The sequence below is a fragment of the Dreissena polymorpha genome, chromosome 7 (assembly GCF_020536995.1).
Source record: "Dreissena polymorpha isolate Duluth1 chromosome 7, UMN_Dpol_1.0, whole genome shotgun sequence".
NCBI lineage: Eukaryota > Metazoa > Mollusca > Bivalvia > Myida > Dreissenidae > Dreissena > Dreissena polymorpha.
The window spans coordinates 68,531,737-68,550,846 of NC_068361.1; the positions used below are offsets into that span (position 1 = coordinate 68,531,737).

General features: G+C 35.4%; 2 protein-coding genes and 1 long non-coding RNA gene across 8 annotated transcripts in view; 2 read left to right on the forward strand and 1 right to left on the reverse strand.

Moving 5' to 3' along the window:
• Positions 1-182: 182 nt before the first annotated feature.
• Positions 183-3,239, forward strand: LOC127837143 (uncharacterized). The gene is made up of 3 exons (XR_008029132.1): positions 183-280; positions 1,822-1,985; positions 2,259-3,239. It is a non-coding gene; the product is annotated as an uncharacterized LOC127837143 (long non-coding RNA).
• Positions 3,240-3,613: 374 nt separating this feature from the next.
• On the reverse strand, positions 3,614-6,530 carry LOC127837141 (uncharacterized). Of its 2 annotated transcripts, none has more exons than XM_052363991.1 (4): positions 6,358-6,530; positions 4,374-4,521; positions 4,036-4,146; positions 3,614-3,872 (listed from the first exon to the last, which is right to left on the reverse strand). In XM_052363991.1, the coding sequence occupies exons 2-4, from the start codon at positions 4,514-4,516 to the stop codon at positions 3,689-3,691; spliced, it is 438 nt and encodes a 145-aa protein (XP_052219951.1). In that variant the 5' UTR covers positions 4,517-4,521; positions 6,358-6,530; the 3' UTR covers positions 3,614-3,688. The 2 variants fall into 2 exon arrangements, with proteins under 2 accessions (XP_052219951.1, XP_052219953.1); XM_052363993.1 differs by lacking the exon at positions 6,358-6,530 and adding an exon at positions 5,771-5,875.
• Positions 5,912-19,110, forward strand: part of LOC127837135 (uncharacterized) — a 39,330-nt gene continuing 26,131 nt past the window's right edge. Inside the window, exons 1-3 of one of the 5 annotated variants that reach the window (XM_052363976.1) lie at positions 5,912-6,178; positions 7,905-7,991; positions 12,102-12,827. In XM_052363976.1, the coding sequence (XP_052219936.1) occupies positions 7,908-7,991; positions 12,102-12,827 (810 nt within the window). In that variant the 5' untranslated portion in view covers positions 5,912-6,178; positions 7,905-7,907. Of the gene's footprint in view, positions 6,179-6,939; positions 7,026-7,904; positions 7,992-12,101; positions 13,574-19,110 lie in introns of those variants that run through there. The other 4 variants (XM_052363972.1, XM_052363975.1, XM_052363973.1 and 1 more) reach the window with 4 other exon arrangements.

The window sequence follows — 19,110 nt, forward strand, 5'->3', positions numbered from 1 at the left end:
AGTCTCTTTTCTGGGCCTAGGACCAGTACTTGGTGTCTTTGTGGGAGATCTAAAGAATGCTCCCATGGTGGGGATCGAACCCGGGTGGGGGGCGCTTTTTGAACGACGTGATAGTATTAAATTAATCGTTTTCCGTATTCACAGTAAAGCATAAAAATCGTCTAATTAAGATGTTTGCACATACAGTGTGGCCATACCACGTGGTTTGTGACGTCATTTTTGCTAGCACGCTAAGAAGAAATTTGTCAACATTGGCCCCGCTTAGAAATTTCAAATCCACGTAAGTATCTTATTATTTACTCTTTTTTGACGAAATAAAGCGCAGGCTAAGGGAAAAGTTGAGCACTATTCCCGGTTATATAAATATTTGTCACCAGATGAGTAGTTTAGTCTATCATTCGAGGCAAATTCCTAGTTTTTACGTTACAATGCACGCAAGCACGACAAGCACATTTGAAATCGTCCAAAAATATCTGTTTTATATTCCTTTTTGCAGTGAACCAATATGTGCGGACGTGATTAATTCCATATAAAATGTGTTTTGTCCGAAAAATTTACCTGAAAACACCACTTAATGACATTTCTAATGTACATCAACACTTTGGCTAACACGACAAGCAACGAAATTCAAGGCAAGCACGGCAAGTCGATATTCGGCTAGAACGACTAGTTGTTATTAGTATAAAATTGGTAACTTCTATGTTGTCAAACAATATCCTTCAATTATTTTAAATGTGTGTGTCCCTTTAATAGTTCGTGTCTATTTACTGTCTTCTTGTGTTTCTGTGCCTGTTTCGGCTAGAACGTCCAGTTGTTATTAATTATGTTTCTGAAGCGATGTTATTGTTGAGGTAATACACACAAATTTAATTAGAATTTCAAAACATTTTCTTGATCCGGCACAGTAAACACAAAAATATAATGTCGGACAATAACTGCGATGCTGTCTTGGGAATGTAACAGAGATACTATATGTCTGAAAAAAGTTCCAACTAAATGTGGCGAATGTCTGACACACCCTTCTGGAGTCAGGTTTCAATTTAATCTTTTGATTTCGATGAACAGTCCACAATAACTCAACTATCGTTGAAACGAACTGATGCTTCCGGGGGTGACTAGAAGCCGATTATAGTCACCCGATGATGACTAGCGTCGGCTTGAAGTCACCCAACGGTGACATGAATAGGCTTCTAGTCACCCCCGGCCGACTTGTGGGCCATTTCAGGTCGACATTAAGCCGAACTTATATATAAATGATATATATAACTGATATAAACTGAACTGATATAAAATGCAACATTTGACGCAACATATCAACACATGTTCCTTTGATCGTTTTATCCTTAAGTGACAGATGCTGACGTATATTAGCACTTGTATTTTTGGTAGGATTAGATAAATCCGGTATAATAATAATAAGTAATATTTGATAAGTATTATAGTGATGTACGTTTTGATAAAGCAATACTCAATGCACTCATAGATTAATAACAAGTGATATATCGATATGAGTTGCAGTTAGCTTGGCTTTCGATTAATCATACTGTAGGTTATGTCCATGTTCTTTCGAACTTTAAAGGCCATTGCAAGGATTAAACTATGCTGTTGTTAACAATGTTTTAAATTGTAAAATGTAGATTTAGTAATGCGCCGTTGTCTTGTGATTATTTATGGCTAAGTAGATGAAATATTTGAAACGGTAACACACATGACAAATACATCATATGATTATAATACTCTAATGGTGACAGCACGGTGAATACATAATAACAAATGCATAATACAGTAATTTATTTCATTTAACATATTTGATGTTTTTAGATACACATGATGACGACCGAAGAGCGATATATTTGTGCCACATGCGCCAGAGGGTACAAGCACAGGCGCAATTTGGTTTACCATGAAAGAACACACGCTGAGATGTTACCCTTTAACTGTTGCGGCGTTGGGTTTTCATCAAGACGACAATTACAAAGACACAGGTCATTATCATATAGCGCTTTTAGTCAGTTAAAAAATCACAGTCGGCTGTCTTATTTTACTTGCGATTCTAAACATTTCGAATTATGTACATTGCAGTTTCACTACATAAACATTATCTTTAGAAAGCTGTGATAAACAGTCTTAACCAAAACGCGTTATAGATGTTAAAGATACACCTTTCCCAAATCATTAACTAGTTAATTATTGTAAATTAGTAGCAAAGAGTGTACGTGTAGGATACATATGCTTATTATGCTTATTAATGCTTAAAGGTGCAATGTACACGGTGACGGAAAAAACTATCTTTGCCTTTATTGTGGAAAAGAATTCGCAACGAAAGTAGATTTAGATGCCCACTCGGCCCGGGAAAAGCGCACTCGAGAGATCGAGTGCGAGATATGCAACCACAAGGCCACAACACGGGCTCATCTCCGAGAACATCTCAAAACACACAGCGAGGAAAAAACACACGTTTGCCATGTGTGCAAAGCCGCCTATAAACATATAAGTTCACTGTATAGGCACTATGGGCAAAAGCACAAATGACGTCTATACAGTGGTTTTACCTGTTTGTGATTTATTTGTGATTTACCCGTGATTTATTTTTTATTTATCCGTGATTGAATTGTTGCGATAAAAGCATAATCAATAGATCTCAAGTATAATTAACATTTGAACCGTATCTGTTTATACCACGATGTTTACTTGTTGCGGTTTTTTTACTTTTTATTGTTTTTTTTTATGTTTTGTTAATGCTACTGTTATATTATAGCAGTTGTGATTTGTATTGTGATTAAAATGTAATTTTATAATTGTGATTAATGCTTTATAATCAGATCTCAAGCATAATTAACATTTGAATCGTAAGTGTTTTTACCACGATGTTAACTTGTTGCGTTTCTTTTCTTTGTATTGTATTTTATTATTTTGTTAACGCTACTGTTATATTATAGCAATTGTGATTTAGATTGTGATTTACATGTGATTTATTGATGCCATTTAACATTGTTTCATTAATTAAAATTATTAATCAAACATACACTGCGTTGGGTTAATTTCTGAAACAAAATCTTGAACACTCTTCGTTGTTCGTTAACTGCATGGAGCAAATCAAACGTAAAAAGCAAAGACAACTGAGCATTTGTGTAATATTATAGTTTGCTTTTATCAAAAATTTCTCAATTATCTATGTGACACACAATGCTTAATGCCGAAATATAAAATGGAGTATTACATTAGGGAAGTTTAAATATTGTACAGTTTTGGACAAAAATAGAGTTATTAAAACAACGTTTGAATCAATGCTGTTCAAAGCTTCAATTAATTATGATCGGATTCACAAAGGCGACAAAAAACAATTTTCCGCGTAAAGTGTCGTCCCAGACTTGCCTGTGCAGTCAGCACAGGCTAATCAGGGACGACACTTTCCGCCTAAACCAGATTTTCGCTAAGAAGAGACATTATTTAAACGAAAAATTCCATAAAAGCGGAAAATGTCGTCCCTGATTAGTCTGTGCGCACTGCACAGGCTAATCTGGGATGACAAATTTGCACACAAGCATTATGCCCAATTTTCTCAAAACACGACACAATTAACTTAAATACGGGAAAAGAATAACACACTATGCACATGAATAATTATATATATCTCGCTCAAGTCAAGCTACTAAAACACGGAATTCTTCAGAAAGGCGGTTTCTTATCAAATTTCTTTCATGTCTAGTCCAAGTCTGTACGTAGGCAATAACTTGCTTTCGTTTCTCCTCGCACAGTCCCACCGTACACCTAAAGTTCCCCTGGCAACGGCATTTCGACTCGAGTCCATTTTGGCCTCTTTTGCCTTCGGTTTCACACGCAGTCTCCTCGGGTTGTCAAACTCGTGGTCACTAATATTGAAATAAATACAAATAAATACATTACTACAGTTGAAATAACATGTGTTTTTTCTTTAAAATTTTACTTAAAATATTCCGAATGGACATATTACATGTATTTCCATAATAACAGTTTGTGCACGACTAAATAAGCTTTACGGACAAACAAAATTACCGAATATCGGAAGAGCTCTTGATGTTTGGTTCATCTTCACCTTTGCCATCGACGTTATATTGACCAATGAGTTTGTACACATTCTTTTTCGAGGTTGTATAGAAGAAGTGCCTGAAAGTTTTAACAATAGTTTGGGTTGGAATCTAAATGCATCGGAGGCCAATTTACGGCATAATATGAAATAAACACGACTTATAAGCTTGTTATCCGCGAGTGACTATATGAAAATGGAATGATAACATTTTTAATAGTTTTAATTTCTTATGAATTACCTGTAAACATATATGTATATTTTCTCATTTTAATAACATTTCACATAAAAATGCCGTCACAAATACCTTTCAGGGTCAAGACGCATGTGGAGTTTTTCGATTGTGGTATCGATGTACTGGCCGAATTCTCTGCTGGTGACCTTGCCCTTTCCTCGCCGGTCATAAAGCGTTAGCTCTGAAAAGAGTTTTAGTGTCGCTTTTGGTCTCATAATTCCTACAAATGAAAGATAAATATTGTTAGAAAACAAAACAATAAAGTTAATATCATAGTTCAAATATAAACTTGATTTTTTTCTGTTGTTTATTTCATGATTTATCTTTTTTATTTACATCACAAACAAGATATGTGTCCACACGACACGTATGCCCCAAACTTTGAAATTGAATGAAAACTACTCGATAGATTGGAAAAAAATAGACGGAACTATTTTTTGCAAGGCGAATTCAACTTGGAACATTACAAGTACTGTTTGCGCTTTACCGCAAAAAATTTGTTTTGATGCATTTTTTTAAGTTTTCAAGAGTGTGTATGGGTAAAAATTAAACCATACTCTATCTAGTTTTCAGTCAAATTTTCATAGAAAGGTAAAACTGTTATAAACTCATCTTATCTTGTTTAAATCATTATTACAAATGGGGATCGCATAAAGGCAGTGTAGTATATAGTCATTAAGTGACTATAACTATAAACATATATAATTATGTTCGCACAACTATGTTCCATATGAATGCATACTTGTTTATTAGTTTTAACAAAAACTGTTCTCGGTAATATAAGTATTAAATTACTGCCTCTTCACCCTCACGGACGAAGAGTCTTATTTATGGTAACATTATGTCTGAATTTCGATTCAGAAGTTTCTTATAAGTGCAGATTATGTTCATCTGTTCTGTTTAAAGATCTTAAAACTTTACTTTTTATACATTGTACACGGCTGAACGCACACAGGACAGGGCACAGAATCACACGAAGACAGTAAATAGACACGAACTATTAAAGGGACACACACATTTAAAAAAATTGAAGGATATTGTTTGACAACATAGAAGTTACCAATTTTATACTAATAACAACTAGTCGTTCTAGCCGAATATCGACTTGCCGTGCTTGCCTTGAATTTCGTTGCTTGTCGTGTTAGCCAAAGTGTTGATGTACATTAGAAATGTCATTAAGTGGTGTTTTCAGGTAATTTTTTCGGACAAAACACATTTTATATGGAATTAATCACGTCCGCACATATTGGTTCACTGCAAAAAGGAATATAAAACAGATATTTTGGACGATTTCAAATGTGCTTGTCGTGCTTGCGTGCATTGTAACGTAAAAACTAGGAATTTGCCTCGAATGATAGACTAAACTACTCATCTGGTGACAAATATTTATATAACCGGGAATAGTGCTCAACTTTTCCCTTAGCCTGCGCTTTATTTCGTCAAAAAAGAGTAAATAATAAGATACTTACGTGGATTTGAAATTTCTAAGCGGGGCCAATGTTGACAAATTTCTACTTAGCGTGCTAGCAAAAATGACGTCACAAACCACGTGGTATGGCCACACTGACATAAAACGTTGACTCGAATTTATCATGGACACAATCATCTCTTATGTATTGATCAAGACTAACAAAACAGAAACCCCCACAATAAACGCCTTTTGAAATGCTAAATTCTATGAAGTCGCCGATTCAGAAAAATGAACTAAACACCTAAACGGTACGCTTCTAATTTACAGTGCTTTGATAAATAAGTTATTGATTGTGTTAAGAAAGTAGCTATTGAAAGAACCTCTCTCTCAATCATGTAATCGTGGACGGAGGTAGATAAGCGAGGTTATTACTCAAGGGGAATTCCCATTCGCATACTTTGGTTCCGTGAGTAGATTTATGATTATCTTTCAAGTTTATAAACGTGTTTGTACCCAAAATATCTCATATCAAATAAGTATTGATCATTAATGAATGTGAATGAACAATACATCTCATAAATTTACTGATCAGAAATACTTTTCAAATGTTATTGAAATCGAAATTAAAATATGTTAATATATTACCTATATCTTTCACTACGCGTTTGCTTTTTTCATTTGTTCGAGAAGAAATGTGGCATTTTAGCGTATTAAATAAGTCGTTGCTGTAGACAATAAGTTATAATTGCAAACGAACTTTGTGAACACTTCGAAATTATAACTCAGAAACTCAGTCCAATTGATATAGAAATCGAAAGTGCATACAAACTGTTACTTTGCTTGTGATTTATTTAAGGTTTTATTTTTTCGAGAGGATATGTTATCTTTGTCATGTTACTTCATATCATGTTCTTATTTAGTCTAGTTCTTCAAAGATATTTTTTCGAACGATTACTTGTTTATAAATATGTGTTTGCAAGTTCAAACACGTATGTTTAAATATAGTCGAATCATAACAGACTCGGGAATACCCGTTAAGTTTTGATATCAGTATTACTTTGGCTAACTCCGGTTATTGTTTTTAGTTGATCGCGTTAACGGCCGACTAAATTTACAGATCATATTTTGCAAATCAGTATGTGCTTAGAAGCCTTAGCTACGGAAAGAACCGCAACTCACTATTCTAGGAGCGATTACCGCTGCCTGCCTGCCTGCACTGCAGACGACAAATGCTTCTGATCTACTTCTGCAGTGAGTGTATATACCAGCTTGCAAGACGACATTGGCCAGTCTAGCGTTTATCATTGAAATCTGTGCATATTGGCTGCTTCAGGGAAAACGGGGCGTAATGCATGTCAAATGAGAATAGCCTGTGCACACTGATTAGCCTATGCACACTGATTAGCCTGTGCACACTGATGAGCCTGTGCACACTGATTAGCCTGTGCACACTGATAAGCCTGTGCACACTGATTAGCCTGTGCACACTGGTAAGCCTTTGCACACCGATTAGCCTGTGCACACTGATTAGCCTGTGCATACTGATTAGCCTGTGTACACTGATTAGCCTGTGTACACTGATTAGCCTGTGTACACTGATTAGCTTGTGCACACTGATTAGCCTGTGCACACTGATTAGCCTGTGCACACTGATTAGCCTGTGTACACTGATTAGCCTGTGCACACTGATTAGCCTGTGCACACTGATTAGCCTGTGCACACTGATTAGCCTATGCAATGCGCACAAGCTAATCAAGGATAACAGCAAACAACTTTAGGGCATTCAGCGCTTTGATTTATTGAAGTCGTAACACTGTTAGTAGTTTATCACGAGGCTCATTGATGCTAGCTGGAGTATGCTATCTTTAACTCATGATCCGTTTGAAACATTGTTCCAATTCAGTTTTCCATAAGCACATTGGCCAATTATGAACCTGGGGGTTGGAGACTGAGCCTTTTCAATATTCTTGTACATTTATATAGAATAGACTGCGTAATGATATGTTTTGCGACTTTATAATTAATATATATTAATTTGAACATTTTGGCGACGCTTTATGCGAGGCTATCCGAACTTAAACACCGCTAACTCATGTTTATTAATTCAGCATGCAAATATGAACGTATATTATCCCTTTCATAATACATATTTAATAGTATGTTCGGCAATAAAAATCCATATTTACTTTCAGAAAATGGCGGAAGGAGGTATCAGTCGTACGGGGTCAGAGTCTGAAAGCAACCTCACTCACAGCAGCATGTACAGTCGTCACTCTCAGGCAAGTTAGCAGACAATGGATGTATGAAATAAAGCCGCTTGTAAAATACGTGGAGGAGTCGCGACGAACAACTAAGATAGGCATAATACACCATTTTGTCCTTCACAAAGATTGTTCCATGATCTGTGTAGGTCACATCGAAGATTTTAACATTCATCCAAGTAAACTTTGTGGAATAAACATATTAAAACGTTGCCAAATTAGAAAATATTACATGATTGTATATTGTTTTATTCGTCGAGCTCCCAGGGCGATTGGAACACGATGTTACACAATCAACATGTGTGATTCAATACACCGGAACACCTCAGTATTGTAATATTCCATGTATATAAATTTACCTGAAACGGTATCTTGACACAAAAGGGAAACACATAACATGTTGTGAAAGAACCGCATCATAAATGCTCCGAAAGACGTGTGAGTCTAAACATAGAAATATAATTTCCCTAGTTTGAGCGTAGCGAATTTGAAGAATTTATTTTACATTGCATTATCTGGTAGAGGTCGCTCATTGTATTGTATTGGCGGTAATTGTCCTCGTCGAATAGACATTAGGCGTTGCGTAACTGCTTAGTGAACACGTTTATTTTCGTAATATTTTAATTAATTGGATATAAAATATTGATAAGTTTTCTCATGGAAATGATTATCTGCAGTAATATATTATGTTCATGTGTAAACTATATGAGCGTTAGTTCATGCTATGCTTTATGAAATCTACATGAAAATGTGACTTGTTAACGTTTGTTTTTGTCACACGTTATAAATATGTCTTGTTCTGACAAAACCGGGCATTAAACATGTGCGTAAAGTGTCGTCCCAGATTAGCCTGTGCTGTACGCACAGGCTTATCAGGGACGACACTTTCCGCTTAAACTAGATTTTAGGTAAAAAGAGACTTCCTTTAAACGAAAAATACCATTAAAGCGGAAAATGTCGTCCCTGATTAGCCTGTGTGGTCTGCGCCGGCTACACTGGGACGACACTTTACGCACATGCATTTTGACCAATTTTCACAGAACAAGACACATTTAACTAGTCATTCTAGCCCGAGTGTGATAGAGACAGGCTCTTAAATCACTGTCACCATTCGAAAGTATTTTTGTGACTCAGACTTTATTTTATGTCGGTTCTGCTACGAGGAAGCAAAGGCAGATATATCCATTGAAGAAAAACAGAATATAAACATAGTAAAATTATTTTAGAAACACCCTGAAACAAAACTGTAATATCTTTATCTCTTTATTGTGTAGCTCTATGTAAAAATGTAAAATATTGTCGGGGCTACACTTACATACATACTTACACTTACATACATACATACGAATGATGACTGTGATTTTATTGTGTATTGCATGCGAAAGTTAGGTATCTTTAACGATCTGGCTAAAATAATGTCGTTGCACACAGATTAATAAATACGATATAAAACACTGATTTATATAAATAAGATATAAAATTGTAAAAGACCGATGATCGATTGTAGAAATACCGAGAATAGAACATCAGTAAATCATTTCAGAAACAAAAACGTTCAACGGTGAACCTTCGGGATTATGGTGCATACAAGCGCGTAAGAGGCTCGATTTCCATACTTAGAATTATCAAAATCTCTGTTATATGTTGCTTACATTTTTGTCTACAATCACCTACTTTTCAGCATATATACACGCGGGCGTTTCAATGCCGTAAATGAAAGAAACAAATACATAAGTTTCCTACATAATAAATGAAGAATAACGTCTTATTCATTTGTTAAAATCAACGAAACAATATGACTCAGTTCAAGAGTTTAACATTAATTATTATTTTATAAAAATTAATAAGTCGATCGCGCTTTTATTACTTCACACATATTTTTTTTTTTTGAAAGAATGTAAATATCATGATTTTTTTCCTTATTTGTGAAGCGGCCTTTTGCCCTCACTTTCTGAAAATAATTACACGCTAACTTTTTTAGCTCACCTGTGCACTTTGTGCTCAGGTGAGCTTTTGGGATAACATTTTCTTCGTCGTGCGTCGTCCGTAGTCTGTCGTCAACATGCTGTGTTGTTAACACTCTAGTGGTAATATTTTTGTCGGATTTTCATGAAACTTTGTCCAAAGATTTTTCCTAATTAAATCTTGGTCGAGTTCGAAACTGGGTCACGTGAGGTCAAAAACAAAGACGCTATGTCAAATAAAAAAAAAAGCTTTGTAATACTGAAGATGTCACATGTTTTGTCCAATCGTCATGAACATTGGTCATACCATTTGTCTGTATGATGTCTAAGGTGAGTTTGAAAATGGTTCCGGATCGTTCGAAAACATGGCCGCCAGGGGGCGGGACAGTTTTCCTTATATGGCTATAGTAAAACCTTTTTTACACTATAGACGTCATATTTATGGTCCAATCTTCATAGAACTTTGTCCGAGCATTTGGTCTTATGATATATCGTCTGAGTTCGAAACTGGTTCCGGTCTGTTGAAAAACATGGCCGCCAGAGGGCGTGTCAATTTTCATTATACGGCTAAAGTACAATTTTGTAAAGTCTAAAAAATGAACTTCCATTCAATTATCCTACTCTCTATAAAACTCAATTATATCTTTGCTTGCATGGTTGCAGTGAAATAGTACTGATTGAAGCCTTCTTAAATAGGCATGTGATGATTGTGTAACAGACTTACAGCTCCCTATAAATTTGCCCCAATTTACTGGGCTCTCACATCAAATACCTTTGTCTTGATGTCAGATGGGCAGTTTTAAAATAGACTGCTTATACAGTTTGAAGTCAGTCAGTAGTTTGGGTGTGGTTATCAAACATTTGGGATTTTAACAGGTTTTATTGTTGTTTCATTTAGATATATCATCGCAATATGAGTCCGATTATTGTTCCGTTAGTTTAAAATAATAACTTTGTTCAAAATGTTGGATAATAAAACAACAGCAATTAATAACATTTTTAGAAGCACAAAAAACTGTTTGGTTAAATGGCTAAGTTGTTTTGGCAATTGTTTTTTGAGAAAATAATGTATTTGTGCTAAAGATTGTTTGTGCAATTAAATTCCAAAAAGATTTACAGTTTGTTTTGATATGATACATTTTCAAATTTCTAGTGTGCGTTAACTTAAAAGTTTGCGCATCTGTGGACACATTTGTAACAATGAGAAAGATCAAATGTCAGATGTTTGGCACCTTAAAATAAGATCAATGTTGAATTTCTAGTACATATTTGCATACCCATTTACATTCTTATAATGGACTCGACTCTGATGATATATGATAACTATTCAATAAATTGAATTTAATTATGCAAAAACTATTTCATGAATACTCAATCTGTTAAAACAATACAGTTGTTTTCGGTATCTAAAGCTGTTCTTGCAAAAACAAGTTGTAACATGTCATCCCGTATAACATCCAAAGATGCTGAGATTGTGGAAAATTTACTTCAATTTTCATTTGCTCAATACTGTCCTCGTATCACTTTTATCCAAAATAAACCTTTGTAGCAATGCGAAATAAATTTCTTTAAACAAACATATACAAACACACAAAAACTACTTATTATAACGCATATATGTATATATCCGCCAAAATAAAAAAAAACCTTTCTCTTCACAAAACAAGGTGAACAACCCTTGATTAAGGTTTCTTCTACTCAGGTGAGCGACACCAAGGCGACCATTTCCATCTTGTTTAAATTGTGAACATTTGCGCGCAAACTTCTCAAAATTGTGAAAAACGGCCATTGTTTTGAAGGAAAATAAGCCATAACTAATGTGTATTTTAAGTATCATAATACAATGGTGTGTCAGTCTGTATCAACACTATTCATGAAACCTAATGTTTAGCAATATTCTCTAAAACACAAATGATCAACAAATAATACAAAATAATGCATTTATTCGTTCGCTTACTTTTTATGATGTTATTTAATAATTCAACAAACACTTGAGTAGTTTATTACAAAGAAATAGACTGCATTTGTAAATAAATAAAACTTTTTTTCTGAAACTACGTGTAAATCACATTTAGATATATGTAGTTTTTCAGAGCTTATATGACGAATAAAATAACGTTGCGCACCTTAAATTGACTTAAAGAGCATCCTAATTTGTTTTCAGCATTATGTCGAAAGTGTTTCCGTGGAGATCTGCAACATAATGACTCGGCTCGGATACGGCGAGGAAATAAGACGGTGGAGGGTTGAGAAGTACTGCGAATATGATAGGCTTATAAATGCACAACTACCTAGTTTAACTGTAAAGACAGCTGGAAGCAAGGCAGAGGGCCTTACCTGCCTTTGCGAAAGTGACAGGGACTTATTAATCGCGCTGAACGGTGTCATATGTGTAGAAACTGGTATCAATCTTAACACTATACCAGACGACATAAGTGTGTTTTGGATGGATGATACAGGTGTTTATCCAGGACACTGTATACTGTTACTAAAAAGGCAAGCGCGTTTCCTTCATGCAATTAGAGATGCTCTGTGTGAAAATGGTTATGGAGAATTGCTATTAAGTAGTGTTTTATTTATTGATGAATTCTCGAGACTGACAAATAAACACGAAAATGAAACGGTGTACCATGAACGCGCGGGGCCGGCATTACCGCAAACCTGGCGAGGAATATTCAAGTTGGACACGGTATATTCAATACGCTGTCAGTGCCCCAGCATCCTACGCAGATGGGCTGTCAGACCCCGTCATTGGCCACAATCAGTTGTTGTTCAGAGAGTCGTATCGTTAGGAGCCTATGTAACCCCGACGGGATTTAAGGAAAGTGAAAACAAGCACATCGAATGGAGGATTTGTTTTAACTCCGGTGAGACAGAACTTATGAACAACCTTAATGACACACAAGCGAAAGTGTATGTTCTGCTTAAATGGATCCTTAAAGAAATAATTAAACCAACTAATAAAGAAATAACATCGTACGTGTTAAAAAACATCATATTATGGCAAGCTGAAAACACCCCACAGACAGAGTTTCATTCACGTAGCTTACTACACTGGCTGCATGACGGACTGAGAGGGCTTAGGACTGCTATTGAGAAAAAAATACTTAATTACTACATGATTCCAGAGAGAAATTTAATGGAAGCCTGTGGTTTGGAGGATGCACTGAAGCGTAAATGGATAATAGATATCACGGAAATGATTGAGATGGGTCCCAATGTATTACTGAGATTGGAGAAGATACGAAAGGCCATTGTGGCGTCCCCAGAGCCGATGCTGTGGTACAGCAAAAGAAGGACGGAGCTGGAGATGCTGTTTCTGGAGGAGATGAACAGAGATCAGAAATGTATAAATGAAAACGGTGAGCAGGATGTCCCGGATTTCATGTTGTATGCGTTACGGAAACGCAAGAAAGAGATAAAGTTAGAGGTGGAAAGACGTATGCTCATGGAGGGCTGTTCTAGAAATGAAATCCTCAAACTTTTCTATAGAATGTTTATATAGTAACGAAATACAAATACTTACATTTCACGTGAATCATGGCTATACTTATAGTCACATATTCGTTTCAAAACATGCATACAGCCATAAATGGGCTTATTGACGGGTTATAGGGTATTAAATTTTGAACATTATATTATTTATTGTTCAGTATTAATTTAATTGATGATCAACCAATTGTGTTCATATTTATGAACGCTAATATAATCATATATATTTTGTTAATATAAAACGTTGTCACAGATTCAATTAAAGTGTTCGAGAGAAAGTAAGTAGTACATGAAATTTTCTGCCCCTGGTGTGTTCACGTTCTTAAAATTCTAGTATCGGACTCGTCCGGTAAATATGGACAACAGTTTGTGAATTGGTAATTTTTCCGATCCACACATAGGGCTTTTTATGTCCCCCACTATAGTAGTGGGGGACATATTGTTTTTGCCCTGTCTGTCTGTCTGTCTGTTGGTCTGTTGGTCTGTCTGTTGGTCTGTTTGCGCCAACTTTAACATTTTGCAATAACTTTTGCTATATTGAAGATAGCAACTTCATATTTGGCATGCATGTGTATCTTATGAAGCTGCACATTTTGAGTGGTGAAAGGTCAAGGTCAAGGTCATCCTTCAAGGTCAGAGGTCAAATATATGTGGCCAAAATCGCTCATTTTATGAATACTTTTGCAATATTGAAGATAGCAACTTGATATTTCGCATGCATGTGTATCTTATGGAGCTGCACATTTTGAGTGTTGAAAGGTCAATGTCAAGGTCATCCTTCAAGGTCAGAGGTCAAATATATGTGGCCAAAATCGCTTATTTTATGAATACTTTTGCAATATTGAAGATAGCAACTTGATATTTGGCATGCATGTGTATCTCATGGAGCTGCACATTTTGAGTGGTGAAAGGTCAAGGTCATCCTTCAAGGTCAGAGGTCAAATATATGTGGCCCAAATCGCTTATTTTATGAATACTTTTGCAATATTGAAGATAGCAACTTGATATTTGGCATGCATGTGTATATTATGGAGCTGCAAGCAACTTGATATTTGGCATGCATGTGTATATTATGGAGCTGCACATTTTGAGTGGTGAAAGGTCAAGGTCATCCTTCACATGGTCAAGGCCATCCTTCACAAGGTCAAGGTCATATATAGGGGGACATTGTGTTTCACAAACACATCTTGTTTAATGTGAGTTCCGCGCTGGGAAAACGGGGCTTAATGCATGTGAGTAAAGTGTCGTTAAAGAAAAGCCTGTGCAGTCCACACAGGCTAATCAGGGACAACACTTTCCGCCTTAACTTTATTTTTCACTAAAAAAGACTTCCTTTGAACGAAAAATAACATAAAGCGATAAAAGTCGTCCCATATGAGAATGTGTGGACTGCACAGGCTCATTTGGGTCGACGATTCACTGACATTCGTTAAGCGCCATTTTCAAGAGGACACTCATAAACAAACGAATTTTTTCATATAGACATATTCATTTACATGTCGTTTTGTACATCATGCAAAAAATATTGCGAAACAAGATCATTATATCTATGTATGCAATAATATCTAAACATATACAGTATTAAAGGCTGATGTCATGAACATCTAACTGTAATGGCTTTTAAGGTATGTGTTAGTGTTCGAGGTGGATCAATTAATTGCATTTTCAGTGTACGATCGGAACCACAAATACAAATACTTTGTTTTAAGCCGACACATGTAACTATCATTTAATCAGAACAGAATGATAACATGAACTAAAAACAATATCTTTTAGTTTATGCTTTTGGGGTAGGTACGTCATGAAATAATTGAAAATAGTGCTTTAAGTTAGTGGAAATTGTACTTGACATTATGATGGGCATAAACATCATCTGGGTTACGCCTGAAAAACTTAGTAAAGATAGGTGTAGGCATATGCGTGCGCACGCCAATAGACATTACTTTAGGGAGATCTCATGAAAAACCATGTTCCTTTGAACACTTAAATGCTTGCATCAAATATGTATAATGGGAAAATTCTGTTTATGTTTTATCAAAGTTTGCTTAAAAGTGTTTAATTATATCCCCGCTTCAACCAAAACATAAATGACACAGGTTATAAAACAAGCTCCATGGTATTGAAGATAGGGATGCGTGAAACAAAAATCCCAGCATGGCTGACTTCTGCAGTGATTGAAACTCTGGTGGTATCTAAATTAATCTGAATAAACAGTATGTAACGGTACATGACTGACTTCTGCAGTGATTTAAACTCTGGTGGTATCTAAATCAATCAGAATAAACAGTATGTAACTGTACATGACTGAATTCTGTAGTGATTAAAACTCTGGTGGAATCTAAATCAATCAGAATAAACAGTATGTAACTGTATCAACACAACCTGTCCTTCTGTATGTATTTTGTTTGTTTTGTTGTTATTCTGTTTGTGTACCATGTACACTTGTATAAATTTTTATTGGAAACGAAAATTTTAAGAAAAACATTACATGGTACATGTTTAAGGACGTCCAATGTTCTTAGACTGCTAGTATTCTGTTATGTGTAGTATTTTAGACCGATATTTGTTTACGTTTAAATATACTTTTAAGAACAGTAATATTAATCAACCTTTAAAGTTTAGTTTTTAACAAAATCATATATAACTATAAGTGTCAGAATATTCATTCAATGATTGGGTATGCCGCGCCACCAAGTATAACGATACACTTTGATTTCTTAGATGGTCATTAACGTCCTTGTTTGTTATGGTTAGCAGTTTTTTTCAGTTATTGTAATGAAATTTATTTTTGTAGCATTAACTACAACCAGCTTTGAACACAAGATCACTTGTCAATTGTTGTATGTATTATTATTGTGAATTTTATTATTTGTACTATGTATTGTTTCGATTGTAATAAATTATAAAAGCAGATTAATAAAATTTTACATTCCAATCATGTTCGTATTGTACTTCACCATACGACTATAATAGCTCAATGAATCATGTCAGTTCTCATAGTTTAACTGCACAAACAATATAACACACCGTGAAACTCCAGAAACTGTTTCAGGAGAAAAAATTTGTGTTCTGATCTGCTACCTTCGTAACGGAATATAAACAAGTTGAGATCGCCGCATTACAGCAGTACATTCAAAGCATTGGGGGTTATAACCGGTTTGAGGGCTAACTGGGCCTCGCAACAACCCCATAATTACTTACAAACGAAACGCGCCATTGAAACGACTGTAATGAAATTCAGACAGAAAATGAAAACATGAATGCCAAAAACGTATTGTATAAATTTAATACTTCACACATAAGTTTAGTGCTCTAGTGTCGTGAGTACGGAAAATCCATTAACACGATATGGGAAAAGAGCATATGACTACATAAGGTCCATCTACCAAATGTATTTAAGTATCTAGTAAGCTATGTATCTACAGAATATTCCAATAAGCTAGGTGTAACAAAGTTGGTCATTATGTTTTATTCACATAACAAAAATAGCTCTACTGCATGCAGTCTCTTCTTCTTCTTCTTCTTTTTATTCTTCTTCTTCTTCTTCTTCTTTTCCTTATTCACCGTATTTGCAGGACTCCTCGGGCGTTTCGACGCTATTCGAATATTCAATGAGTCTTGGGCCTGAGTAGAACCAGTACTTGGTGTCTTTGGGGAGATCTAAAGAACAGTCACACAGAGGGGATCGAATCCGTGACCCCATGAAGACTGAAAAATAACAACAATGGAGAGGCGTACGGGGCTACATTCTAATGTGTATCAAGCAATTTTACCTCTTCCCCTGATTAAGTATAAAGTTTATCATGTGCATTGGAATATGTGTATAATTTGATTAAGACACTGCCTTCTATGTGCATGTATGTAAACAATATCGGTCCAACATCCCGAATGGATATCTTGCTGGTATAGTTAACGCAAAATAAATTCATATCGGACCTGTATAGGACTCATACAGCATGCTAGGTGGGTACGTTCCGGAAGAAAGCTTTTGAATACCACTCTTGATTACGTCATGGCCGAGAAATACAAATTGACCTAATGCGTTTTTGTATTTTGCTTATGAAGTTCTGTATTTAGTTCGGAATCGCAAGGTGTAAGGGACATTAGTGCGTCCGACATAGAGTCGTACGCTAGCACACCTTCAGCGTTAAAGTCGAACATACGTTTACGTTACGACATATTAGAAGAGACGGGGAACGGCATCCCCTCCACCTGGAGCGTGACATACTTTATGGACGGACCCTATCCTTACTTATGAAGTTTCCCATAACGGCGTTGGCGGTAAACATGTATCTCATCCTTACTAATGAAGTTCCCCACAAAGTTTCGTCGAAATCTACCCATAATCTGCTGAGAGATAGCCCCGATGAGAGCGTGTGAAGAAAGGCCAACGCGAGGAAGAGGCGACAATGTTTCACGTAGAAATAATTTCATGCCCGCCGGTTTATTTGTAACGTCACTGTGTATATGTTCGTGCATATGTATTTAAAATACATGTTTGTTAATTCATAATCGGTTTAGACCAGGCGTTTAATTTGGGGCAGCTGTCAACTATTCATGAATAACAATATATAAATGTTGATATCAATCATCCATTTTTTTATGTAAACTAAAAATCATAGCCAAATAAAATCCTTTAATGATTTTGTATGGTGTAAAATAAATCATTGAATATGGTACCGTCAGCTTACGTAACATACTAATGCCTATAAAGCGACTTCGAAAAGAAGGCGGCTAAGGCCTCCGATTAATAAGATTTAAATTCAGATGCACGAGTATATTTACAGCTCATGTTCGCGGAAAAACATTCCTTTTAGAGTTGCCATTATTTTAAGTTATACAATACCATTTCAAACTTATGAATCATTCAGTCCACACAGTATGCATATTCGACATAATCATTGCAATTAAATGAACACGTGCTATTGTTTACACGTCATACCTTTTTGAAAACCTGTTTCTATAACATACCTAAATCATAATACAAGCTTTAAATAAAATGGTGTCATTAAATAAACGTTTAAGTAAAACGTGGGGGTATAAGCAAGTCAAAAGAATGCACAACAGCACTAAGAACAAGACTTTTGATCGTCATGAGATATACATGTGTATGATTAATGATGATTCGCAATAAAACGTTTTATTGTTTACAAGTTTATGAGGACAACATTTCGAATGTACAAGCACAAGCCAACTCTTTCCAATGAAGGTGAGTGAGGTATATAGTTTTAAAAACCAACGAAGACCAACAACAATGTATTGTACTCAATATTTCAAACATGTATTATGAACATTTTGTGCCGCTTAAGACCGTCACAGAGACAATTTTAGCCGCGTTCTTGGACAAACTTGGCTCCATGCATATGCGTAACGTGTGGCATGACGTGATAATTTCGATAGTTGTGTTAAGGACCTCATTTGTCAGTAATAATTTTTATATGATATTAATGTTAACGCTCTTTCGAATTGACAAAAAAGTGCTATATACGTATAGCAATGATTAAAAACCAGATTTTTAAAATTGTCATTCATCATATTATATGCTTTATTTGATTGGCTGCTAAAGGATCTCATAAGATGAAAGTTTTTCTTTCAGTAAATTTTCATTGCAAATCATTCAATGTAATATTTACATTAAGAAGTATCAGTCATGCCATAACCTTAACAGTATAAAAATCTAG

Coding starts and splice junctions, on each gene's coding strand:
- LOC127837141 (XM_052363991.1), bottom strand. CDS start 4,516: ATGAGACCAAAAGCGACACTAAAACTCTTTTCAGAGCTAACGCTTTAT. Junction 4,147..4,373: donor ATGCGTCTTGACCCTGAAAG/GTATTTGTGACG, acceptor TAAAACTTTCAG/GCACTTCTTCTATACAACCT. Junction 3,873..4,035: donor AAGAGCTCTTCCGATATTCG/GTAATTTTGTTT, acceptor TTTCAATATTAG/TGACCACGAGTTTGACAACC.